At 49.9% G+C, this 26317-nt stretch overlaps 10 protein-coding genes across 10 annotated transcripts; 7 read left to right on the plus strand and 3 right to left on the minus strand.

Annotated features, from left to right (window-relative positions):
* Positions 1-1137: 1137 nt before the first annotated feature.
* On the plus strand, positions 1138-3444 carry N7519_004021 (galactose oxidase precursor; the record flags this gene model as incomplete). The annotated part of the gene is made up of 1 exon (XM_057290797.1): positions 1138-3444. One exon carries the CDS (start codon positions 1138-1140, stop codon positions 3442-3444), a length of 2307 nt encoding a protein of 768 aa, XP_057151999.1.
* Positions 3445-5070: 1626 nt separating this feature from the next.
* abr2 (laccase abr2) lies at positions 5071-7080 on the plus strand (the record flags this gene model as incomplete). Its single annotated transcript, XM_057290798.1, has 7 exons — positions 5071-5262; positions 5309-5364; positions 5420-5590; positions 5640-5810; positions 5859-5981; positions 6032-6383; positions 6409-7080. The coding sequence occupies 7 exons, from the start codon at positions 5071-5073 to the stop codon at positions 7078-7080; spliced, it is 1737 nt and encodes a 578-aa protein (XP_057152000.1).
* Positions 7081-8091: 1011 nt separating this feature from the next.
* Positions 8092-9009, plus strand: N7519_004023 (uncharacterized protein; the record flags this gene model as incomplete). Its single annotated transcript, XM_057290799.1, has 3 exons — positions 8092-8651; positions 8701-8778; positions 8844-9009. 3 exons carry the CDS (start codon positions 8092-8094, stop codon positions 9007-9009), a joined length of 804 nt encoding a protein of 267 aa, XP_057152001.1.
* Positions 9010-9505: 496 nt separating this feature from the next.
* Positions 9506-11409, minus strand: N7519_004024 (uncharacterized protein; the record flags this gene model as incomplete). Its single annotated transcript, XM_057290800.1, has 3 exons — positions 9506-9799; positions 9880-10310; positions 10380-11409. The coding sequence occupies 3 exons, from the start codon at positions 11407-11409 to the stop codon at positions 9506-9508; spliced, it is 1755 nt and encodes a 584-aa protein (XP_057152002.1).
* Positions 11410-12734: 1325 nt separating this feature from the next.
* On the plus strand, positions 12735-13436 carry N7519_004025 (uncharacterized protein; the record flags this gene model as incomplete). Its single annotated transcript, XM_057290801.1, has 3 exons — positions 12735-12885; positions 12951-13019; positions 13069-13436. 3 exons carry the CDS (start codon positions 12735-12737, stop codon positions 13434-13436), a joined length of 588 nt encoding a protein of 195 aa, XP_057152003.1.
* Positions 13437-13609: 173 nt separating this feature from the next.
* Positions 13610-14449, minus strand: N7519_004026 (uncharacterized protein; the record flags this gene model as incomplete). The annotated part of the gene is made up of 5 exons (XM_057290802.1): positions 13610-13987; positions 14038-14103; positions 14154-14213; positions 14259-14266; positions 14443-14449. The coding sequence occupies 5 exons, from the start codon at positions 14447-14449 to the stop codon at positions 13610-13612; spliced, it is 519 nt and encodes a 172-aa protein (XP_057152004.1).
* An 835-nt stretch (positions 14450-15284) lies between these two features.
* Positions 15285-19557, minus strand: jhd1 ([Histone H3]-lysine-36 demethylase; the record flags this gene model as incomplete). The annotated part of the gene is given in 3 exon segments (XM_057290803.1): positions 15285-16163; positions 16226-19329; positions 19344-19557. The coding sequence occupies 3 exon segments, from the start codon at positions 19555-19557 to the stop codon at positions 15285-15287; spliced, it is 4197 nt and encodes a 1398-aa protein (XP_057152005.1).
* Positions 19558-20411: 854 nt separating this feature from the next.
* N7519_004028 (putative pre-mRNA branch site protein p14) lies at positions 20412-21318 on the plus strand. The gene is made up of 5 exons (XM_057290804.1): positions 20412-20562; positions 20707-20730; positions 20841-20897; positions 20955-21082; positions 21150-21318. Exons 1-5 carry the CDS (start codon positions 20531-20533, stop codon positions 21248-21250), a joined length of 342 nt encoding a protein of 113 aa, XP_057152006.1. The 5' UTR covers positions 20412-20530; the 3' UTR covers positions 21251-21318.
* Positions 21319-22241: 923 nt separating this feature from the next.
* N7519_004029 (STIMATE family protein) lies at positions 22242-23381 on the plus strand (the record flags this gene model as incomplete). Its single annotated transcript, XM_057290805.1, has 2 exons — positions 22242-22670; positions 22734-23381. 2 exons carry the CDS (start codon positions 22242-22244, stop codon positions 23379-23381), a joined length of 1077 nt encoding a protein of 358 aa, XP_057152007.1.
* Positions 23382-24047: 666 nt separating this feature from the next.
* Positions 24048-26018, plus strand: N7519_004030 (WD40 repeat domain-containing protein; the record flags this gene model as incomplete). Its single annotated transcript, XM_057290806.1, has 4 exons — positions 24048-24383; positions 24452-25270; positions 25299-25806; positions 25867-26018. The coding sequence occupies 4 exons, from the start codon at positions 24048-24050 to the stop codon at positions 26016-26018; spliced, it is 1815 nt and encodes a 604-aa protein (XP_057152008.1).
* Positions 26019-26317: the final 299 nt, after the last annotated feature.

Genomic DNA, 26317 nt, shown 5'->3' on the forward strand with positions numbered 1-26317 from the left:
TAGTTAAACTGCAAAGACCAATTGTCCAAGGGCACTTTCGATATCTGAATAGGGTGCATGGCTTCTTATAGGGATGCCACCCACCATGCCGTGATTGACAACCAGCTTCACCACCAATCAGGTACTTCTGTTGCTAATACCTGAAAGGGGTTCAAGTAAAGTCCCGAGATGACATCACCATGCATGACAGATTTGTTATTCCGAGTTGTTTAGTGGCAGTGCTGATCTTGATGATCTCCATCGCAAGGTCCTGGTTTCGTAATAATTGACCCTCCGAAGTCGTCAGCCGGTCAATCGTTCGCCCAAGCGCTACAGACGTGTCATCCACTTTCCCTAGCCGATCAATATACAATGTTCAGTAGTCTGCGCAGGAATTCTTCACAGCTGAAGTTAAAGTGGAGACCGTAGTGGAGCAGGCTCTGCATGGGCCTTAGCGAGGAAGTTGCCCTGTGGCCCGAAACAGATGTTACAATCCGGGCAATAAGAGTTTGGAATTGCATTGCTCCTGTCATGCTCACCCGATATAGGGAGTCTATGATGTTCCAAGGTTGCTTGGAAATATCAGCCCTAGACGTACCGTGGTTCGGGCCTGCGGGCCGGGACATTGTCAGGAACCTTAAGGGCCGTGCCTACGATAGTGGCAACTCGAGCTTGCAGGTCCCACCGACATCAAGAAGGGGATCCACCGACACGGGATTGCGAACTCTGATCGGCAAACATCGGCAAATGAGTTCCTTCGGACGGGGTGAAGAGTCTCTGATCTCCACCCGAACTAAAATATGTGGAGATATAGGGAGACAGAAGTCCATGTGATAGATCGCAGGCCTCTCTTGGCAGCTCTGCCCTTGACGACGATCGAATGGGATAGAGTTAGTGGGCAAATATCGAAGACGTCGTTGGCCCAGTTCACCCGCGCAACGGCACAGATCAACAGGTGGCTGACTGAATGCGAGTTTCAGCTCGGATGGAGCCCTGTCCTGTGCAATTGTCTAGTCTCGTCATAATGCCGATCGTCCGTGCCGGCGAAATCACCCATGCTGGCTCTGATATTTCCTCTCCAGCCCACCCCGGGAATCCTTTCTGTCTGTCTGTCTTCTCCGGACACCAGCGCACCTCAATAGTCATTTATCTTCAACGATGAAGCTCCAATGGGCCTCCGGCCTCTTTCTCGGGGCTGTCGTCAATTACGTTGACGCCTCTGCCTCTTCCCATATTCCGTCGCATTTTACTACGGATTCGAGTGATGTCGTTGTTCCTACGTACGGTGCCATTGACCCCGAAAAATACTGCTGGCAAGCAAAGCCTAGGGGTGGCAGCCGCCTCGACCGAACCAACTTCACCGTGGAGTGCTCTAGTCAGGAAAATTATGAAAATCAATGCGAGAATGTTTTGGACGGCCAGGTCCACACGTACTGGCGCAGCGAATCCAGCACTGAGTCCCAGAATAACTCCATCATTATCGACCTTGGCTCGGAGCAAAAAGTGAACGGTCTCAGCATGCTGCCTCTCATGGACAAGGATGCTCGTGGACAGATTGCCAAGCACGAAGTTTATCTCAGCAAAGATAAACGCGACTGGAAAAGAGTTGCCTACGGGCTCTGGGGATGGAACAAGAGCGTGAAGCTCGCTGTCTTCGAACCGGAAGTTGCCAAATACGTGCAGCTCGTTGCGAAGAGTGAAGCGCCTCTCAGTAAATCTCCCGATACCAAGTACTCGGAGACATGGACCAGTATTGTCGACATCGCCATCTACGCCGTCGACTTCATTATCCCCCGGGATCCATCCCGCGGTACCTGGGGCCCAACACTCGACTTGCCCATTGTGCCTGTAGCAGGAGCCCATACTGCAATTAACCGTGTGGACAACGGCGATATCATCCTCTGGTCCGCCTGGGCTGACAACCAATTCTTTGCTTCCCCTGGTGGCGAAACCTTCACGACTACCTGGGATCCTATCAAGGAGGATGTTTACCAGGCCAGTGTTGCCAACAATGAGCACGATATGTTCTGTCCCGGAATCTCCATGGACTTTGACGGACGAATTGTCGTGTCTGGTGGAGCCGACTCGGACAAGACCAGCATCTTCAACGGCACTGGCTGGGAGCGCGGTGAGAGCATGGTGCTTCACCGTGGATACCATTCCACTACGACCCTCTCCGATGGGCGGATATTTGCTATTGGTGGTTCGTGGAGCGGAGGGCCGAATAACCCCAAGGACGGCGAGCTCTACGATCCCTGGACGCGAACCTGGAAGAGACTCTACAACCTCCAGCGTGAGATCATTGAAACTGATGACAGACCGCTCCGGGCCGATAATCACGCATGGCTGTTCGGCTGGAAGAACGGCAGTGTCTTCCATGCCGGTCCCAGCTACAAGATGCACTGGTTCAACACTCGTACGAAGGGAGGCAGTTATGTGTCTGCCGGTTATCGCCGTGACGATCAACACTCAATGTCTGGGAATAACGTCATGTTCGATGCTGTTCGTGGTAAGATCCTCACCTTCGGAGGCCAGGAGCGCTATGATGGATCTTTCGGTACCCGAAATGCCCACATCATCACCATCGATAAGCCCTACAAGAAGGCCAAGGTGGAGGTGGCCGGTCTGAATGGAAGTAAGAGCGAGAACAACCCTGGCGGCATGTTTTATCAGCGTGTCTTCCACACCTCTGTTGTTCTCCCTGATGGATCTGTCTTCATCGCTGGTGGCGAGATCTGGGGCCAACCCTTCAATGAAGCAGACAGGGATATCCAATTGACCCCGGAAATTTACTACCCGGACAGAGACATTTTCGTTCCCCTCCAGAGGAACAACGTCGTTCGTGTCTACCACAGTCTCTCAATTCTCCTCCCTGACGCTACCGTGCTCAACGGAGGTGGCGGTCTCTGTGGTAACTGCACCGTCAATCACTACGACGCCCAGATCTTCCGGCCCCCATACCTATACAACAAAGACGGAACGCCAGCAACCCAGCCTAAGACTCCCACCGTGGAGAACAGAAGCAACAAGGTCACCGTGGGCAAAACACTTCGTTTCTTCGCTGACGCTGATATCAAGAGTGCATCTCTTGTCCGTCTCGGAACTGTCTCGCACACTGTCAACACCGACCAGAGACGCGTGCCCCTTGATTACACGTGTGGTGATGACGAGGACGGTTACAAATACTGCAAGGCCCAGATCTATCCGGACCCCGGTGTTGTTCTCCCCGGATACTACATGCTTTTCGTCATGAACTCCGCTGGCGTCCCTAGCAAGGCTGCTACCGTCAAAGTCGAATTGGACTTCCCCTTGAGCTATTTCACCGAAGAGGAGGAGGAAGTGGAACACAAGAAAGACTGTGATATGGATGGTAAGCAGGTCCAGGGAATGGTTGATATGATATTTGCGGCTGCTCGCAAATTCTGGAACCCAGCGCAGGCGACTCTCGTGGCTCAGGGTCAATAAATTTCTGATATCTTGGCTTGAGCATGCCGTATGTGTGGTGCTGCTTTGCGTCGCCGGCTCCCGAGATATTCATTTTGTTCTGAACACGCATGTTTTGAGTACTATTTATGCGTCATCCACCAGTGTATAGTATGATAGCATGAATAATGTACCATCCAGAATGAGTAGAAGAACAACCGAGACAATGACCTATGATAATGTAGACATTTGGGCACATCAAGATCAAATCGCCGACGCTATTCACTATGCTCAGCAATGCAAGAAGCGTACAGCAGGCTTAAGGTACGAAGGTGTATAGCGCTCAGGGTTCGTGATCACATGTCAGGCGGGCCTGTTCAGTAGGGCCCCCAAAACCAGACATCTGCCAAGAATTCATGTGTGCCTTATTTCTTTCATTACCTTACAAGTCAAGTCGTCTGCACCTCTCACCCTTGTCTTACCAAGCTCCTTACCAGCATCATACTGCTTTCTTATATATAACCATCTTTCTATCTACACTACATACTACATACATTACCCACCAGTAATATAGTGAAATACATACTCCGTATGAGTTTAAAATCAGATAGTAAGGGCTCCAAATAATAGAAAATGAGATTAAAAATGAGATGAGAGCTAAGAGCCCTTCTTTATATAGTCTGCCTACATATTACCACCATATATACCGCCTACCCGTTATATACTGTAGTGAATACCGCCTCCCTTCCTTTCAAACATATTACCCGGACCACAGGAATATACAGTCAGCCGCTTATCCGGGCGTAGTCTTCTTAACGGTTCCTTAGGTAGTCTTCTCCGGTAGTTTTTTCAAGTGTATTTCTAGTAGTCTTTTTAGTTAGTCTCCTTCGGTACAAACCTTTGACTGCTAACAGTTAGTGCTGAATCACGTGCCCACACGATAACTATATTAGGAGTTTTAGACTGGCAGAACTGGCAGAATTTGGAGGGCGGTATATCTGGGTACAAAGCTTATACAATGTTGTATTTCTCCGGTAAACAAACGGGAACGGGATGATTCTCATTTGTTGACATTTCTTGGTAACAAGAGCTACGAATGATGCAGAATGACCATAAAATGCTATTGCTATTGTTATGCCCCTTGCCCATCGGTGAATTCAGTCGAAACGAACAGGGACCTGGCCAGATACATACCTGTTACTACGCCTACGTTGCTTTCAGCAAGACAACAAATACTCCGTAAAAGCTAGATTTATGCTCATTGGCAGATTCCGGCCCCTCTGGTTCCATGAGATATTTGCAGTGACCTCAGGAATCACCATGACCTCTTCGACTGTTGTTCCATTCAAGACTGAAAGTTCTGGCGCATTTCAGTCATACGACTACTACTGCCCGCATATAACAATTTGTATGGAATTATATTGAACACGACCAGTGTCATGCACCGGAATTGAAACTGAAATCAAGTCCTCGTGGTTGGCAACAATGCTTAATGCAAGGGCCTGCTGTTTTCAACACGGGAGGAATGCGAGGATTGCGTGGCTTGGCAGGTATGCAGGAGCTTAACGCAATCTGGTTATAAGATTGACAGGGAGGGACGTGGCAGACGCGACTTTGGTGCGAAAACTCTTTCGCTTCGATACCCAGTTCACACCCACCAATTCGAAAATGACACTTGCGAAGTCGCTGTTCCTGACTTTGATGAGCGCTGCTGCCCTTAGCCGGGCAGCTAAAGTTCATTATGATCTCGACCTTACCTGGCAGAGGGGCTCACCTAACGGGCATGAAAGAGAGATGATTTTTGTGAATGATCGTTTCCCAGGCCCACCATTGGTTATGGATGAAGGAGACGAAGTCACAGTGAGTCTGATCCTCCATTTCCCCCGATCCATGCTAAGAAAAATAGATAGATGTGACCAACAATTTGCCCTTCAATACATCGGTCCATTTCCATGGCATTGAGTAAGGCCTTCGACAATACCACTCCCCGAGAACTGCACAAAACTGACTACTCCAGGCAATTGAACACCCCATGGGCGGACGGAGTATCAGGTCTAACGCAATGGGCTATCAAGCCTGGTGACAAATATCGGTACCAGTGGAAAGCCACGACTTATGGTACGTACTGGTACCATGCCCACGACAAAGACAGAATAATGGACGGTCTCTACGGTGGCATTCGTATTCGGTGAGTGTGCAGAACACTGTCTCTATTGCGGCTCTAATAAGAGAACTAGTCCGTCTGCCGACCGGGAATCGCCTTTCTCAATGATCTCTGATGACCCTGCCGATATTGCGGCCATGACCAGAGCCGCTCATGATTCCCAGTTGGTCATGATGTCTGACTGGGACCACCTGCCGGCCAATGAGTATATGGATGCTCTTAGAGACACAGGCTATGATATCTTGTAAGGGCCCAAATATGATAGTTAAAGGGCGACGCTCACAGTTACCAGTTGCTCGGATAGCATTCTCATCGATGGTGCAGGCTCTGTATACTGCAAAGACCCTGATTATCTGACAAATCTCCAGCCGGCGAAGGTCAGAGCAGTCATAACGGAGCCTTTGTCGGATAAGGGGTGAGTCCATCCTTTGCTCCACTGGGTTGGAAGCCACTAACACCCACCAGATGTCATCCATTCATGCCGGTTCTTCAGGGTAACTGGGAGCACCACCCAGAGAAGCTTCCTGAGGGGTTGAACTCTGGATGTATTCCCAGTGAGGGTCCGAGGTCAGTCTTTGAAGTGAGACCTACCGATCGATGGGCCAGTTTCAACTTTGTCAGTGCAGCAAGTCTCAAATCATTGATTTTCTCCATTGATGAGCACCCATGGTACATCTACGAGGTAGATGGACGTTACATTGAGCCCCAGCTTGCCCATAAAGTCTCTATTTACAATGGAGAGCGTTACTCTGCGATGATCAAGTTGGACAAGGAGCCTGGAAGCTACACCATCCGTGTTGCTGGTCATGACAACCAGGTTATCTCTGGCTATGCCACTCTAGCTTACAAGGGCGGCGAGAAAAAATAAGCGGGAATCAACAGCATACATCGATTATGGTGGTAGCAACACCACAGCCTCTGTGATCGACCTGGACACAACTAACCTGCCGCCATATCCTGCCATCCTACCTGCGGAGCATGGCGATGATTTCCATCTCCTAACTCTTGGACGGATCAACTCATCCTGGGAATGGACCCTGGATGGAACAACCTTCCTACCAGCCAACCTGAACCAAATGGAACCAGCTATTCTCAACCCCAAAGCACCCGGCCTGGATTCTGCCCTCAAGATTGAGACACTGAATGGCACCTGGGTCGACATTGTGTTCCAGCTTGCTATCCCAGAGCCGACCAAGCTGCAGCCACCACACCCAATGCACAAGCATTCCAACAAGGCATTTTTGATTGGTAGTGCAATGGGAAAATTCACATGGGGCTCTATCGCAGAAGCAAAACAGAGCAGCCCAGACAGCTTCTTTGAAACGCCCGTGTACCGCGACACCTTTGTGACCGCGCCGAACGGAGAAGCCTGGATTGCTATTCGCTACCAGGTTGTGAACCCAGGGCCATTCCTCTTGCATTGCCATATGGAGACCCATCTCATGTCGGGGATGGGCATGGTCTTGCTTGACGGTGTCGATGCCTGGCCTGAAGTTCCCACCCACCGTCTATAGATTCGTTGACTTGTATTCTACAATTTCCTATCCTGTTTTTTATACATGTGATTCTCGTTTTCTATTTGGCTCGTCAAATATAATCATCTGATACCGTTCAACCGGCTCTCCAGAAAGCGACAAGGCCTGATCACTAAAGCGGAAAGGAAAAGTCAAGAAGTGGCAGAGGAAATAAAGTACACATGTACTTCTGTAGCTGGTAGAACTATCTATGGGCAGTAAGGTATAACTCAACTAATCTAACATCACAAGATGGTACGAAGACGGAAGAGGGCAGCCATAATGGTTCTAGTCAATTCTAGACTAGAGATTTAATCCCTTATTGAGCCGGATGTGCCAACGCGTGAGAGAGAGAGCTAGGGAAGAGAGAGATGGGCGAAAGCCCCAAGAGGGAAGCATATGTCCACTATCCTACGGACCTATATGATAAAAGGATAATAATTGACTCGGTAAAGCCAGACGTTTAGAGCTCTGGAGGGTGAGTGAATAGCGGGCCTCGAGCCTAAGTTAGCTATCATCGGAAGCTTATAAATAAGCGGAACTGAATGCCCAGGTGTCTATAAATCTCTCCTTTATATAACTATAATATTTCTAAGATTATATATAAATATATGGAAGATTCTTATTAGATAAGATTAATATATTCAAAATTACCTAGTGTGCTATTATAATGACCATGTCCACATATAGTCATGAACAATGGTGTAAAATAAAAATTGGTCTATTCGAAAAATCCACTCTAAGCCATACGTCGATAAATAAAGAGGTCAACATAATGACAAGGTGGTTCCGAGGTTAGGTCAGGGAATGTTGGGGTTGTATGCATGTTTTACATCCGGGGTTTGCATATTACCCATAGTTGACGAGCTCTCTCTTCCTTTTTTGTTTTCTCTCTCACCTGGGCAACTTTCTCAACTTCTCGCATTCGCGTCCATTCCCCTCTCAAGTCCTCTCTTTCTATCAGTTCACTCCAATCGCATCATTGGCAACATCATTAATCCCTAACCTATCATGTCTAACTCTTTTAACTCTGGTCAAGTCCTCTCTGGCCTCGAAGGCACACAAGTTCTGATGAACTTTCCGCCCCAGCCCCCGATTAACTTTATGCCTGAGACCTGGGAGATAGTCGAAAAGCTTGAAGAGGATACCGTGACCCAGTCCGAGCAAAATTTCATTGATGGTCGGGGTCCTGCATACGTTGCTGGAAAGTTTTTGTGTCGCCCGTCCGGTGCGCAAGGGCCCCTCGCGTTCTTGCGTATCTACCATCAGATACCCTGGCTTGGAACAGAATTGCGAAAAGCTTCAGTCCGAGCTGCCCAGGCTACAGGGCCTTTCGAGCCCCCAGAGCTCCAAGCCCTGAAGCACTTCACGCAGCAAGGCTGCAAGGTTGTTCCCGAGCTTCTTGGATATCAGTTTGAGAAGCAGGATAAGGAAGATATCATACCGGGCGGATTTGTCACATATGTGATATGGAAGAAGGTGCCTGGCGAGCCCTTGGATTTCACCCGGTTCTGGAATTGCACTCTCTCGGAGCGGCAAAACATTCGCGCCAAGTTCCGACAGATTTACGAGTACGTTGCCTACGCGATTGCAAAAGTACCTAGGGCTAACATGAACTAGGAAGCTTTTGCCGTTTGACTACCAAGTCAGGGTACCTAGTTCCACTAAAATCATATACGAATGGTCTACCAGAGAGATGTACGTGTGATTCTTTCTCTCTGGTTATCCTCGATGATGATGAGATAGCTGACTGTTTATTTCAGGCACATATCCGGTTTCAAAGATGCGACCAACCGCTTTCTTGATAAGGTTTGGAGCGACGCTCACTATGTCTCGCACGATCTTGTTTTAGCGGATCCGTCTATCAAGTGGTATTTCCCCATTGAGAGCACCGACTTGTACCGAGACGACAATGGCTGGGAATGGTAGATAGATCAATCCTCGTGCTCTTAAGTCATCTTCCTGGATTTTCATTCGAGTTGATGGTGGGTTACATGATAGTCCACCACTAGTTCAGAAATAGCTTATCACTAGACCTGGCAATGACCCGCGGGTGACCCTGAGGGTCGTAAAACAAGACAAACAAGCAAATTTTATGACATAAATTGACGTTATGTAAATAATTCTACCTGGAGGTGTATATTTGATTATATAAGCAGATTTATATAGCCTAATTGGGCTTAGCTCTATGAATTTATGCATCCGAGGCGGGTGGGGAGTCCAAGATCATGGACCACCCGGTGGGTCACTGCCAGGTCTACTTGGTAGAACTATCTATGGGCAGTCATGTATAACTCAATATAACATCACAAGATGGTAGGAAGACGGTCTGGAGGCCATGCCGATCTACCTACATGTACAACATACGAAATTCGCCAACATGTATATAAAGATCAAACCCATCTAAAATCATAAACCCATATTCCTAAACCCCCGAATCCTCCTGATCAATATCAAACGCCCTATCATAAGCATTCCAAGAAGCACAATTATCCCCAAGCGCCTTCCGATCAATCAACGGCTCAATCTCCCTCTCCCTCTCCAAAAACTGCAACGCAAAGCCCTCATCCGTATGCCACCCAATATGACAATGCATAAGCCACGCCCCGGGATTATCCGTCTCAAACGCAATAAGCAAAAACCCATTCCCATTCAACATCGCCGTATCCCTCCGCGGCGGGTTATTAGTCACAACACTCCCATTCCACGGATTCGACCCCTGCGCCAGCACAAAGAAATCATGTCCGTGTAAATGGATAGGATGCGAGATTGGAAAGCTAGTGTTGATCATGAGGATACCCACTCGTTCTCCCGCGGCAGCTCAATGACTCCGCTCGACGCTGTGAAGTTCGGCGTAATTTCCTTGTTGAAGAGCTGTAGTAACGTGGGATCCTCCCAAAGAACTTGCATCGTTGTGCTGTTGAGGTACCAGCGAAATAGGTTGGCATTGTTCCGGCGCAGTTTCACGTCAGTTAGGTTATTCCATTCTGCGGCTGAGACTGTTTTTGGGACTCGGGGGACTATTTTGGAGGCAGATTCGTCAATACATTCGTCTGGGAAGGTGTACGGTCTTGTTGCGGGTGTACCGGGTCGGTTTCCATAGTAAAGGATCCCTCTTATGTTGTCTGGGTTTGCGTTTTCTGAGCATGCTTCTTGTGGGATTGCGCGGATCCAAAATGAGTCGGAGATTTGGCGTTGGTCTGCGGTTACGATCACATCATAGCGTTGGCCTGTGGGTGCTTTTGTTAGTTGTTGGCTTTCGAGGAGGAGTTTGATATCAAAAGGAAAACATCACATACCCATTCCGATATCGATATAATTTGCCGTATACGGCCTGATCGGCACAAAGTCCGCCGCAATAACAGTAAGCGTATGATTATCAATCATGAACTTCCAGTGCGTATCAACAGCCGAGTTAACAATCCTCAGCCGATACGAAGACCCCTGATCAACCTTCATCTGGAACCGCTGGCCGGTAGAATTGGTCCCATTACCAAAGACATTGGTCCCGTTAATCAAGCCCGTATCCAACGTCGGGGGTCCAATCGTCTGAGCCTCCGAGTACAGCTGATCAGCAGTGCGATGGGACCAATCCGTCAGGAACAGACTGCCCTTATCGACCTCGTAGTTCGCCGTAGCAGGGCCATTGATAACTATCCCGCCAAACACACCCTCCCATGCCTGTAGTCCAATGTGCGAATGGTACCACGACGAACCGTACTGCTCGGCGCGCCATTTGTATGTTATTGTTGAGCCTGGTGCGGTGGGACATTGCGTGATGGAGACGACGCCGTCGTTGCCGTTCGTGTGGTTCTGTCTGACCCCGTGCCAGTGAACGCTCGTCCCATTCTGCGAGTTGTGTAGGTTGTTCGTGACGTGGATCACGGCCCAGTCGCCCCAGTCTGCGAAGATTGTTGGGCCGGGAATCGTGCCGTTCATGGCCATTACTGGACGGCTGAAACCATCTGGTGCTGCTACTAGCTCTTCGACGTTGAGCCAGTACTCCCGTGTTACGCCTGTGTTTGGTACTATCTTCGTGTAGTCGGTATCGGCGTTAAATTGGCACCACTGGGACCGTGTTCGGGGCGTGTTGCCCGCACAGGGTCTTCCTGTTGGCTTGTTGGTCGTGGTGGTGGTTTTCGTGTGCTTTATCTTGGTGGTGGTTTTGGTTTTGGTTTTGGCACTGGTACCGACTGTCGTGTGCTTTGTCTTCGTTGTCAGGTGTTGGGTTTGCGATGGGACATTCACTGAATTGACTGGATTTTGTGAAATGGCCGCGACAGAAGCACTCATGCTATATGCCAGGAGGAGAAGAGATCGGAGTTTCATAGCTGTGAATCCTACCCAGGCAGGGCACTTATATAATGCTCAATCTACTTGTAGCTCTATATAGAGCTCTCAACGCATCTAGAAAATATTGAGAAAGCAAAACTTTGAGTATAAGAAAGCGAATGAGGCTTGCTGCTGATACACGACTAAGAAAATTCTCCTCTATTTAAGCCACTATCTTATGGATCGGAATCGTACAGCACAACACGAGGGTGTACGACCAGGACCAAGAACGTCATGTCTCTTTTTAGGAGGTGTCCTGCATTTGTACCTCCTAACTAGGATATACCGGGCAGCCCTACCGGCGATGCCGCGCGAAACATGATCTTGTGATGCGCGAGACGACGCAGCGGACAGATTTCTATGGCGAAGCATCAACGTCATCGTCCAGCTCGGGTGTTGATGCTATGCGTTAGTGGATAGCGGAATAGTAAGATCGAGGAGCCCCGTATCCATGCCTAGGACCGTTTGCCATTCAAACTGCAAGAAGATCATCAGCTTGGGGGCCTGCCCAGCAGCTGGACAATGGGCTGTCTATCAGAGAAGTGCGCATTGGTCGTTTTGAGTCCGCAGACTGTTCTCTACAGCCCGTTCTCTCGTGATAGTACTATGAATGGAGAGCCGGGGTATCCCATGCAACTAGGGCCGTGTGTCTCAAATTAACAAAGATAAAACTTACAAAGAGAGCTAATGACGGAGATTGAGCATCAGGGACATCATTCTCTAGTTTCGATCGTAGTCAGATTGGCGTGTAGGGCTTGGATTGGGGGTATGCTGTCTCTGTGTAACCGTTTCAGCCTTAGTGTATACGAGAGTAAGCAAGGCTCGGAAATTAATTTTGCCATCTCGCATACTTTGATGTTTACTTTTTTGAGATATCAGCTGCTTTGTCCTGGATGGTTGATCGTTGCGATAGTCTGCCATGTATGGTGAGTTGATCATTGATCTGACCATTGGGGTTGTAACGGCCAGGACCTGGATTTCGATATGGAACACAGCCAGATGATGACGACGAGGTGTTTCTCTTTTACCACGATCCCGGGAATGGAGCTGCAAATTACGTGTCATCGTCAGCTCGTGTCAGTCCAAATCACAAAAGGAGGCTTGGACCACAATGTTGGGAAATAGAGAGAAGAATTAATCAACACTACACATGTCATTGGATAGCTCCTAGTGCGCTGCCTGATCCTGATTACATCGATCGGTATCCCATGGACTATATCCTCGTGACTCTTTTTGTTTCAGGGCTATAAGTTTTGCTTCATCCTGATCGCACTACAGTGCACACCCCCTTCCAACATATTGTATGACTTACTCGTTGCAAGATGCTATCTCTATCTATTCTTCCCCTTCTAGTCTTTGGGCTAGTCTGCTCTGCGCACCCATTTGAAAAGCGACAGTCAAGGCCAACCGATTCATTCAAGCTGTATGCCTATGGCCCAGGCATCAGCGGACTGCCCGTCTTCTACAGAAATGGTATCTCAGCCCTCTCAAACCCCCAGCACAACACTATTGACTAATCCATATCACCTTGACAACAGGCAGTGCCGAAGTTGCGGATGCATCCAAAGTAGACACAACCACAATGGCCGCAATGACCCCAATCAACTGTAAGAACCCAAGGTCCCTACTTACTATATGACACTCACGAGAATCCAGTCACCGCCGCTGAAAATACTTGGGTTGCCCACCCTAGTTCTAGCTCCCGTTCGAACGAGGGCTTCACCACCCTGTCGACTAATACCAATATGCTGTGTCTGGACCAAGGTGATGCGGATTCCAATCCAGTCTCATTCACAGCCGTACCTGCTACGGGAAAGTCGAACTCAACCAAGCTCAGCAACGTCTGGTCCACGTACGGAGGCTATGTCCTCGTCACCGTGAGCGGGGCCAACTTTTACGCGAGGCAAACTGTTACGGACGGCTTGTACTCTCTGCTTTGGAGTAGCTCGGCTGAGGCCATGACGGATACTATACCGGTAGTGCTGCGGACTGCTGAGCCGACGACAGTATCTGTGTTGAACTAGCCCTTGATGAATCAAAAGAACAGAAAAGAGTGTTAGAACATTTCAACGAGGTTACTTGTAATGCTCCTCTTAAGGATGATAGAATTTGATAAGGACCTGATACATAATGGTACTAATAAAAACAAAAAAATTGACTCCGTGGTCTCATGCCGTGTCTTTTTTTCTTTTTCTTTTCAGTTTTCTGGTGTTTTCGGAGGAGATGATGGTGGCAGGGGCACTCCAAGCCATGCCGGAGCGGGCTGCATGGGGATGTCATCATCCCCCGATGACCGTTGGAGGTCTTGAGAGGAGGGCAGGGGTGGGGGGGGGCATCTTGTGTAGCCCAGGGCGAGTTTTGAGAGACCGGGGGGCATCTTGAGCAGCCCGGCCTGATGGGGTATTGGCAGGCAGGCCCCTCTCGGCGAGTTGGGCTGCCCGGGTGTCCACAGGCCTGTTGTTGATGGCGGGGGCGGCGGCGGGAGGGGGGGCCTTGACGGGGCGACCTCCGACGCGGGGAGGGTATGGCTGGCCCGCGCCGGAGATGCCGAGCGCCGTTGCAGGTCGTACGCCCGCTATAATCTTAATTAGTAACAGCTTCATTGAGGGAACAAGAACCTCATACCTTCCCGAAGTCGGCCATAAAGGCCAGGTAGCCTTGGTCACCACGCTGTTGGGGTTGATAGGCCCGCTGACATCTTGATCAGTAACAGCTTGATGGAGGGAATAAGAACCTCGTACCTGCCCAAAGTCTGCCATAAAGGCCCGGTATTCCTCATCACGACGCCGTTGTTTTTCCTCCTACTTATAGTTAGCATGCTCATGATAGCGTAAATGAGAACCTACCGAACAGGCTGCCTCGAAAGAATCGAGGTGGTAGCAAAATAAGCTGACCGATCAGATATGACGGGAATCGAATGGGGTTGATGGGGGTCGCGATGAGACGAGATGAGATGGGATGGAATCCATCGAGGTCGAGATCCACATCATCATGAGAGATCGTGTAGAGATAGAGAAAATCTTGACATACCTTTCATTTGCGCTCTTCTGCAAAATTAGAAGACATGTTGCGCGGGAGAAGGAAAGGAAGAAGAAAGAAAGGAAGGAAGGAGATGTTTACTTTCACGATCTACTTAGGTAGGTAGGTAGCGACGACTCACCTAGGTACCTGCCCATGTGGGTATATATGATTTACGTATGTAGTCACCTAATTGCAAGTCGCCGTGTGTTCAACAAAAATACGTTCTACTCTGGGTCCTAGATACTAACTATATGATAGATGATAATTGACATAACAAAGGATAACAGGTGGTCTTTCTAGTAGTCTTTCTAATAGTCTTTCTAATAGTCTTTCTAGACGTCAAACATATGAAAGAAGGTAGATTGAAGAGACTGCTAAATAGCCCTATAGCCAATATATGCATGAGGGCAAACCACGCAGATTGTGTCAGACGAACGAAAGAAAGAAGTACATATACGAGACTTGCAGAAGACACCTCATTGCTGTGCGCAGCCGAAGGGAGAGAGAAAGCCCAACAGACGATTATCAAGCAAGGTGTATTGGTCGTGAAGAGGCCCCGGCATAAAACAAAAGATCCACAGGGGAATGAAATAGAATAAAGAATAAAGAAACTGGAGAGGGAAAAAAAAATTGATATCAAGAAGCGAAAAGAAAACTCCCTAGTTCTCCCAGACCCAGAAAACGCCAGAAATAACATGAAAACGTGATTCTCGAAAAAGAAGAAAAGAAAACACCGGATCTCCCATCCCAAACCCTTGGTAAATTGATATCCCGAATAACAAAAACATAAAGCAGAACCCATTCTACATCTCTCATCTGTACCGGACCAAGCCTCCAAGCCTTCTGCGAAACTAAACCCTTGTTGATCGTTTCCGCAGACCAAATTCTTGTTCCTGGAGCTCACGTATCAAACGGAGACTTTCCTCGTCTGCATCTTCATCTCCAATGACGTGCTGACTATGCTTGTGCTGACGCGGAGATAGCGATGTAGGGGCGTGACGATGGAAGTGCTTTTCATACATCGGAGAGCTCTTCTTCACGTGTGAAGACGAGGGACGTGATGAAGGCTTTCTTGTCGACGCTGGAACAGGAGTGGTCTTGCGTGCCCCGATAGTCGAAGACGTGGCTCGTGCCGATTGCTTCGGGGCCCGGGCTGTAGTTGCATCGGGCGCGAACCGATCGACGTGTCGAGGTTGGCGAGACGAATGTCGAGAACTGGAGTTGGGCGTGTGGAGAGCAGTTGACACTTCCCCTTCCACAGACTGTACGGCATCTCCCTCTTGGACCCCATCCATCTCGTCGGCCAGCGACGTGGGCGGTGAGACCAAGGAGGTGTTTGGCTTCGACGAAGACACAGACACTGTTTTTATTTCTTTTGCATCCACAGACTCAGGTTGGAGTGCAGGTGGTGATGCGTACAGAACTTGCTTTTGAGGTGCCTGATCTGCCTCAGCCAAATGCTTACCTGGGTCAATTTGACTGAAAGGCACATGATCATAAGCATCCATCACGTCGTCTTGCGCCATCAGTTCATCGCCATCATGATCGAAAAATACCGCAGGTTGTGTCATGGGCGATGTGCTCTCCTGCTTCGCTTTTTTGGCTGTGGAAGGCATGTCATCCTCCTCAGCAGGGCGTGCTCGTTTGGCAGAAGCATTTGCACGAGGTTTGGAGCGCTCCTGGGCCTTGATCGGATCTATCCGACCGTACTCGTCGTGGATGCAACGGCGCTGGTTTCAGGTCAGTAACAGTAAAACAAGCAAAAGAAGCGCCTTTGGAGGGTACTACGAACCTTGCTCTTCCGACAATCATCGCACGCCTTGCTGCGACCCTTTTTCCCTCCATTGGCTCCATCGGGGCTGACATCAACGAGGCGATTGGCAGCTATTGTCGAGTTGCCCATGACTGCGGATTGGAATCTCGCCGAGCTCTCGAACCGATCCAAGTCAACAAGATGCCCATTGTTTTGGTACCCAGATTGTGATGCAATCGCTGCCAAAGAATTCAAAGCAGAGACAGCATCCTGGGCCAGGGAGGACGGCGTGCTCACCCCAGAGCCAGGTGTGAAGGCACTGACTGCAGCTTGCCCATTGAGCACCAGATCACCGGGTTCATCTTTGTGCCGGCATCGAATACGTCGCTTACGACAGGCATCACATGCAACGCGCTTCGGACCAAGACCTGAGGTTCGTTGGACAGCCCGAGGCTTGGGTGTGGTGATATCTTTGATGCTCGTTTCCGGAGCAATACTGAATGGCGCCGGTGTTGCACTCCCGTCAGACTGCGCATAAACAAGGCTGCTGGCTGGGGGATTCGGAGTTTCAGGGGCCTCTTCTGAAGGCCACTGGACCGCTTGTCTTTCGGCATAGGTGCGTTGGTTATCAACGTTGCGTTCGGATCGGCGGCTTGGTCGTCCTGCGGGCTTCTTGTCTGTAATAGAAACCTTGGGATTGCTTTCGATGACGCCAGGTCGAGTCCAGAGGGGTGCCTTTTCGTTACCACGCTTCCAGGCGACCCAAATTCCGAATTTTCTGATCATGTCCACTGGATCTCCCGTGCCTTTGGGAATGGAGCGTCTGACCGCGTTTCGAACGTCCATGGAGACGACTCCATCAACGGTATAGCCACCCGCAATGAGTGCAGTCCGTAGCAAATACTTGGTTAACTCGAGCAGGCCCTCCAACTCCGCCTGTGAATAGAAACGTGCATTGTGGTGGGGAGAACCTGGAGGTTCTTGGTTGGCGCGTTCTCCAAACTCGTAATAAATTGGATATTGACGGTGGAACCGGTAGTTCTCATCCTGCATGAATGCCTCCATCACATTTTGCGGGACGGGGTCATCCTCCAGATACTTTTGAGCCGTGTACCACTGAATCTTTTGGAAGAAAGGGTATCGGAACTTCTTGGGGACTTTGGTCTCCTTTTCGATGTTGAGTATCTTGATTTGCATCCCGTAGTTCAGTCTGGTCAAGAAGTTGCCACCAATAACCAAACTATTTTCTGGAGTCCAAACTGCGTGAATCCAGCCGGACGGGATGAGCATGGTGTCTCCCTCGGATAGATCCACACGATAGCACTCCTTCGTCTGGTTTCCAAGGAAAATCGAGTCCTGGGCGGGAGAGTTGCACCACTCCTCGTACTTCTTGAGGTGCTTGTCTTTGGGAGGAATGAAGAAGAAAGTCTTCTTGCCCTTCAGGATATGATAGTACACCGAAGATCCTCCAAAGTCGATGTGAAAGTCGGTATAGCAGTCGGCGACAGACATCAGGCAATAGAACTGAACCTTGGGATATTCGCCGATTGCCTTCAGTTCCTCTGGCCACACAGCATCTTGCAGATCCAAGTCACGCACAACCTTCGGTCGCCGGATGAGTCTGCCGAGTTTGCTCTGCGATACCTCCAAACTGATAACATTCCTGACAGGCTTATCCGGCTCGTTGCTTTCGTAGTAATCGGCCCATTTCTGCATGTTCCACCTCTTATCCTCTCCTTGCTGAGACTTGACATCGATCACTTCAACCCTTTCTTCGGGTCCGTAAAGCTCTGCCACTGCACGAACAGTGAGACCCCGCGGGATGACCATACCTAAGAGGTCTTGGCCACAATCGACTGTGTCTTCAATATGGGTCTCTTGTTCTGGGTGGTTCTCGAGAAGATCATCAAACATCTCTTGAGACGAAGCCTCCTGTACAAGAGATTCGAAGTCTGGATTCTCCGAAGAGACAGGCTCACACGAGTTCCAGCAGGCAGGTATCACAATAGGCTCTGTCCACCCATTCCCTCGCTCGAAGTATTCCGCTGTGACGAGCTCAGGTTTCATTCGGGGAAAATTCTCAGGTTGGAATCGGATTTTTCCTTGTCGAATGGGCTCGAGGTAGTGATGTTCCAACGAGTCAGTGGCAGCCTTGACGAGGCCTTGGTTCAGGCCTGCGTAGTCGATGGCTGTCCGGGCGCGCGAGGACTTGCGTACAAAAGTTGTTTGGCCATAAACTGATCGACAATGCCGACAGATAAACTTGTCAACTGTGCGAACTTCCCGATCATTCTTGAAGCCAGCGCAAACGATATGGAACCATCGTTTGCATCCATCGCAACTGATCCACGTGTCTTCGTCCTGGTCCTCGGTCTCAACTGGAATACGAACTAGATGACATGCCCCACAGCTTGCTTGATTGGTGTCACCTTCTTCCTCTTCCACTTTTGGTGGAACGGGTAGGGAATTCTGCGGGAACTGAGGTTCCTGGGAATCGGCCGGAGGATGGATCCCATAAGTAGTATGATGAGGCATATCAGCTGGTGGATGCCAGGTTTTGCTTTCGTGTTCATCCTCCCAAACAATTGGTGGGAAAGTGCCAGAGCTAGTAGTTGGGCGGATTCCACGCATCGCAGGACGGGATATGAAGGCTGACCCGTCAGAGCGAGAGCGCATGCGGGAATGAGGTATATCTTCGGAATTGTGATTCATCTTGACATCGCCCTGGTCCGGATGTCCAACGGCAGCAAACCCAACTCGAGATTGACGAATCGCGTCGCCAGCGTAGTGGTGGTAGGTCTCGTCGATGCTGACTCGTTTAGTGTGGTTGCCCGGGTGGAAATTAGTAGGGCGCGCGAGATTGAGTAAAAGCTCTGCATCGGTTGTCATGCTCTCAAGCGCAGCCGGCTGTGGGTTTTCTGTCAGCATTCCTGGGCGCGGGCGGTAGGGTGACGGATTCCTCGCCGACCGTGCCCGCTTCGCCGGTCGTTCAGAGTCTGCGGAGTCGGAGGGGAATAAGGGAATCGAGGACCGAAGGCCGGGGACGGAGGATTGGGAGGGAGCGATGCGAAGGTAGGACTTGTCGCGAGGGCGATCGTCGCAAGTGTGTCGATAGTCGAGCTTGAGCGGCCATGGCCCGATCGCTGGTGTGAACCACCTTCCGCGGTGACATGTCGATTGTGATTCGAAGGACGCTGATCGCGATCAAGGCTGGTAGCTCGAGGAGGAGGGCCGCGACTGGCCCAAGAGGTGTGAAAATCGGTGGTTGTGGATGGAGTGATAGGTTCGACAGCGCGTAGAGGAGGGGACGGAGTACGGTACTGCGGCGGGCGGCCGCCGATGGGATTCGCGAAAGATGCCGCGCTCATCATTTTCGCAACCCGATAAGAGAGTATATTAAAGAAAATTTAAGATGGAGGGTCGAAGGCGCGAAAAGATGCGCTTGCGGTGGGTGGATGCAAAGCGGGGATACTGGACCACACGGGCTAGCGAGAGGCCGGCGCAGGCGAAGGGAATGTCATTCCTGGCAGAAGAGCATGCGCACGGCGGACCGCAAGTATCTGATTGATATTTGATGAAAGATTGAGGGCGAAGTAGGTGGTCGACGGTATTCGCGGAGAGTTGAGGGGGTTCGAATCGAGCGGCGGGGAGGACAAAGGCGCCGAGAGTCGCGCCGCAACCTGCGGGCAGGTAGGGAAGGGAATCGAATGAGGTCCAGTAGCCAGGAATCGTTTCCTGCCAACTGGATAGGAAGTGACAATTATTCGAATGGATGAAGCGCCGGAAGCGAGAGGAAAGCGGATGAGCGCGAGGTGTTGGGGTGAAGGAGGAAGCGGGAGTCGAGTAGTAGTAGCAACTGAAGGTTACGGTACAGCTGCGGGCTCCTATATTACGTTGTGTCCTGCTATCCCTTTTACTAGAAAGGGGATCTGAATAGCATATATAAAAGATGAAGATCAAGAAGCTCTCATTACAGCATGCGATTGTGTTTACCTGGTTGTTTCCCCCCGGTGCTTAATTCTCTGTAGTCCAAATGAAGTTGGCGACGCCGAGAGCGTCCGTCTTGATGATACACTCCGATACCATGATGATACAATCACGTGGTGAGGTTGGCAGATCACTACACGCATAGAGATCACATGACCTGGTCACATACGGTTTAAGAACCAACTGCCACTAAACCCGGATAAGTAAGCGCACTGCCAAGACAAACCTCGTGGTTGTCCTTGCGCCTTGCTCGGATCTTCTGCCTCTTCGCTATTCCAACACTGCAACTGATACCTTGCGTATCTTTCTTGTCAACACTTTCATTCAACATCTTCTAGGACTCTCTCACCTCTGAGAATGAGCCGAAAGCTCGCCCCCGAAGCCAATCGGTACGTGAGAATACTTTTTCCATGCCCCTCCCCCGATTCTCAGCACAAGTGCCATTTTGCCATCAACAGCTTGATCTTTGGGTCTAGCAGATCCCTGAAATTTCCAAGTGACTAGCGCTAACCTCTTTTCTTCTTCTTTCACAGGATTCTCTTCGTCAAGAACCTTAAGTATGTACTCGATCATTTCGCTGCTTTGCTCCGGCTCGCTTCCCCGGCGGATCAGTCCTGCAACTCGCCATTTGAAATCGCGACTAGGTCGCTGACATCTTTCTCAACAGCTACAACGTAACAGCAGAGCAACTGTTCGATCTGTTCGGCAAATTTGGCCCCATTCGGTAATAGTCACCTATGGTCTCGTGTTACAACCCGATCTAATACCATTTCATCTACAGCCAAATTCGCCAGGGTATCGCCAATACCTCCAAAGGAACCGCATTCGTTGTCTACGAGGACGTTCACGACGCCAAACAGGCATGCGATAAACTCAATGGTTTCAACTTCCAGAACAGATACTTGGTCGGTATGTATCACATGGATCAAATGAGCATCGGGGATTATGTGGAGATGACTAACTTTGTGTGTTATAGTCTTGTATCATCAGCCAGAGAAGATGGTCCGAACGAAAGAGGACATTACGGAACGGCAGGAGAATTTAGAAAGGCTCAAACAGCAACACGGGATAGAATGATGTGACGAATTCTTTTTCTCTTCCCTCTGCTAGCATTTAGCTGCGCTATGGTATTGCAACGGCTCTACTATTCAATCACGGGTTGGTTGAGGGGGTTTCCGGCGTTTTTATTCCCTGGGTTTTTGTTTCTTTTTGAGAGGGCTTGATGGTGGGCGAGGGCTGGTTCTAGTCATATATTGACCCAGAAATGATCGTGCGAAACTGCACGCCGGCGAGATCTTATTTCTTCTTATGTTTATTCTATTTACCCATTACTACTATTACTCTCTTCGTCAAATTGACCTTCCACTTTGCTCCAACATTCTCTGTGTGATGGCTAGATACTAGGTGCGAAGGTTCTTGTGAGTACCAGACTACTCGAAGTGACCAACTAGTCGAGTCTGGACCTGTTTTCGAGCTTTGTGGCATCGTGATCTACAATGTCAAGCTAAAACTAGGGTCTATCTATCTACGTAACGCTGGCGTATCACCGATCAGTACCCACTCTTCTGCAGGGAAATTTTTAAGCTTGACATTGACCTATACGATGTACACACAACATATTTGGATCCAGATCAAAGCAGATAGCAAAATAAAATATCATGCCAAGACGCAAGACCCTTAAATAGCCAGCCGTCCAAACCCTGGAAGGGAAATGCTATCGGCCTTGTCGATCCCGCTGCGGGGATACTGACACCGCCTGGGGCGCAGCAGCACTGCAAACTCACTCACTTCACCCTTATTCTTTTCCTATAACCTCATTTGTTCCTAACCCCGTTCAGAAAGAACTACATTTTCCAGGTTCAGGCTTGTTCCTATTCATCCGCTCATCTACCTAGGTAGTTTATTGCCACTCGTTTCGATGTCACGTATGACGTTCGACCCTCTCTCCGCCTTTGATAGCCTTCCTGGAAGTTTACTGGGCACTGTTACTACGATCTGGTCTCCAGCATATGTCGCGTTCTACCTGAGCTTTCTCACTGTGTCTCTGGTTTTACCAGACTAAGAAGCGATGGATGACGCGACTAGCTCGTTGGCTTCGTTAGCTACAAGCACACTTATCGCTGCTACCGGCGCCCGAACCATTCCAACCCCATCGGGGGCACACACACTATACTATCATGGGACAAATTCTTCAAGTCCAGGGCAAGATCCAAATGATGAAGGAGGAGAATGCAAGCTGCTTGGTCCATTCTCAGTGTTTGTTCAGGTTGCTCTTGGCAGCCTCGCATTATTATCTCTAGTCTATAAGAGATGGAGAGAACGACCACAGCGCCCGGTGAAGATCTGGGCCTTTGACGTCTCAAAACAAGTCTTCGGATCTGTCATGCTTCACATGCTGAATCTGGTCATGTCGATGTTCTCTGCGGGCCAACTGGAGATTCGAAGCTCATACAAGCCGAACCCATGCTCGTTCTACTTACTGAACCTGGGAATCGACGTGCGTCACTGCTGATCTTGCTCTAATCTCTTTTGAGGAGCCGCTAGCTAACTGATGGAACAGACTACCCTCGGTATCCCGATTCTGATCCTCCTTCTCCGCGTTCTCAATTATTTCGCATCCTACACGCCTCTCGCAAACCCCCCAGAATCGATAGAGTCGGGAAATTATGGTCAGCCTCCACGCGTAACATGGTGGCTCAAGCAGTCCATTGTTTATTTCATGGGATTACTCGGCATGAAGATATGCGTGTTCTTCCTCATCGAGCTCTTACCTTTCATTGTCAAAGTCGGGGACTGGGCTCTAAGGTGGACAGAAGGCAACGCTGCTGTCCAAATCTTCTTTGTCATGCTTCTTTTCCCAGTCATCATGAACGCGATGCAGTATTATATCATCGACATATTCATCAAGAAACCGGTCTCACAATACGTGGTGGACGACACTATTGGAGATGCTGTCACAGGTGATGATGCTCTCCGCCGGGAGGCTCTTCTTGCTGGTCTGGACGAGTCGTATGCAACTGATTCTGATGATGAAGAACCCGGGAAATCTCCGACAACCGCCTCGCAACCAAAGGCTACTGCAGATGCTCTCCAGGAATCCGAGCATTTACTTCCTGAAGATCACAATCCTGTCCCTCCTTATGCGCCTCCGAGCTCGAGTAGCAGTGGTGACGAACATGACCAGAAAGCTACTTCAACACATCACTAAATATTGCTTTGTGTTTTGGTTTCGGAAATCTCATATTGGCTTTTGTTTTAGTGTTAATAGTGGTCTTTACCGTGAATATGATTATTTCGCTCTTGCAGTACATGCAGTATGATTATCATCTTTTCCCTGCTACTTACATACATATGTGGAGTGCATGCATCTATATTCTGTATTTGGGTAACTACTAGTTGTATAACTCAGAATCGAACCGTCAATTACAATTATGATCAACCAACTAATCCATGGATGCCTCCAGGGCTCCCAAGCAACTAGTTATGTTGTAGTTATATATTTTGTCTACTTTTCCATTTCCCCTACTTACCGCCTTTTCCATGCACAGAAAGAACTCTTTGGCTCTAACAATTGCTCTTCTCACCAATTCCATCTAGCAAGAAGATAAAAAAGGATATCAGACGAGTGTATTAATGCTCATTTTCGGATGGCGTTGAATCTCATTTGTTGCCTTAAAGCCAAGGCAATGACATATGCCGCCTTCCACACCGCTCTGATCTGCCCATTCTGGAAAAATCAAAGAAGAAAAATATTCTAGCTCCGCCTGAGGAACATTCGCAGCCTACAATTGCATTATTGCATTCAAGTATCAATTCGGTGACCAAGTCTGCAAGCAGCTGTGCTTGATTGGCAGATTTTCTCACACCAACCACCATGCCTAACGTAGGGCTGAAAGAAAAGTCCAAGCGGACGACCACCTGGTCTCCGTTCGAGAACACTACGGCCAACATCCGCCCGGAGGACTCAGATGTCGAGATGGACGACGAAACTAGCTCGGATGAGGACGATGTGCCCGAAAAAGATGAGGCGGAGAAGAAGCTAGAGCGCATGCTTTTTGGCGACGATGAGGGGTTCATGGGCGCATTGAAGACCCAGCAAGACCGCGAGGCTGGTATGGCTCTCACTCTGCACAGTGATGACGAGAGCGATGTCAGCGAAGATGCAGAGGAGGGCGAGGGCCAGGATTTGGCTGCTCTAGCCGATTCAGATGTATGCGACTCCACTCCTATGCGTTCACCGGTCTCAGGCTTCCGATCTAACAATTCTTCCTTATCTAGCTTTTCTTCCTAGACTCCGGCGCACCCCCCACCACTGATTATATCCCATCGCCGGAAACCCCGTCCGAGGCTGAGGACGAAGAAGAGGAGGAACCCGCAGTATGGTACGATAGCGACGACGATCGCCTCGCAGTGTCGCTAGCAAGCCAAGCCAGGCTGCGCAAACTGCGCAACACCGAGGCCGAAGATGTAGTCAGCGGCAAGGAATACGTCCGACGACTGCGCAGACAGTTCACACGCCTACACCCTACACCAGAGTGGGCCACACCGGAGCTCAAGCGCCGCAAGACCGACTCGGACTCGGACGCAGAGGAGGAAGTCGACTCGGACGACGAGAACGAGAACCTCTCCATGCAGCCGCTAGCCAAGCTCCTCCAAAACGCCTCCGACCTGACACGCATAGAAGACAACGCGCGCTCCGGCGGAAAGCGCAAGCTGCGCCAGGAGGTCATCGACATCCAGAGACTGAAGGACATCGGCAAATCCCAACCCTCCTCCGTCGACTCCCTGACCTTCCACCCGCACTACCCGCTCCTGCTCTCCTCCGGACCAGCATCCACCCTCTTCCTGCACCACATCTCTCCCTCCGCTCCCGCCCCCAACCCCCTCCTCACCTCCCTGCACATCAAGCACACACCAATCCACACGTCCGCCTTCGCCCCACCCACAGGCAACAAGATCTTCGCCTCCGGCCGCAGGCGCTACTTCCACATCTGGGACATGGACACCGGCAAAGTCGACAAAGTCAACGGCTCCTCCGACCGCAAGGAAGAGCAAAAGTCCATGGAGCGCTTCAAGCTCTCTCCATGCGGCCGCTTCGTCGGCCTCAGTCGGCACAGCCCGCAAGGGCGGCGGTCTGATCAATGTGCTGGACGCGAACACCGCGCAGTGGATCGCACAGGTGCGCGTCGACGGCCGCGGCGGTGTCGCAGACTTCGCCTGGTGGTCTGACGGCGAGGGTATGACAGTTGTGTCGAAGAACGGTGAGGTCTCTGAGTGGGACGGACGTGTAGGCCGTATTGTGGCGCGCTGGGTCGATGCCGGTGCAGTCGGCACGACGGTTCTTAGCCTTGGAGGCCGCTCGGGCCGGACTCAGCTTGGTGGTGATCGTTGGGTGGCGATTGGTTCTTCGAGTGGTATTGTTAACGTCTATGATCGTCGCCAGTGGGCGGCTGCGTATGCCAATGCTTCTGCTGCTGAGAAGGATCCCCCGGCTCAGGCGGGTATCCCGCGTAACCCTGAGCCTGTGCGTGTGCTCGATCAGCTCACTACCCCCATTAGCCATTTGGTGTTTGCGCCTGATGGGCAGATGCTGGTTATGGCGAGTCGGTGGAAGCGTGATGCTTTGCGTCTTGGTATGTTTTCTGGATTTGCTTTTCTTGGTGTGCTTTTTGCTAACTGTGTTGCTTTTATAGTTCATCTCCCTACCTGCACCGTATACCGTAACTGGCCTACTTCTAACACACCGTTGGGTCGCATTTCCTCGGTGGCTATTTCACCGAACTCGGAGCAGTTGGCTGTTGGTAATGAGCAAGGTGCCATTCGACTTTGGGAGATTTGGGGATAGAGGTCCGATACTGAATAAAATATTTATGTTTTCTTGTCATATATTTACTACCCATATAGTGGTACATGTTTTCCATTCTGTTGTACAGTCACTAGTAAATCAATGTGGTATCGCTGCTATAATCAACGTCGTCTGTTGGTATAAAGTTAGGGGCTGAGTTCCTGATATCAGCGGCTGCTCGACACTTAGCATCATCTACCAACCTTGGAAGGCATCCAATAACTCATTCTACGGCAGTAAATTAAAAGAAATCTTTGAAGCTAATATAATATCTAATGTATAACCAAATATACACCCAT

This window comes from Penicillium mononematosum (assembly GCF_028829835.1).
Source record: "Penicillium mononematosum strain IBT 11891 chromosome Unknown utg000002l:1.0-8112719.0:1.0-8118358.0, whole genome shotgun sequence".
Classification (NCBI taxonomy): domain Eukaryota; kingdom Fungi; phylum Ascomycota; class Eurotiomycetes; order Eurotiales; family Aspergillaceae; genus Penicillium; species Penicillium mononematosum.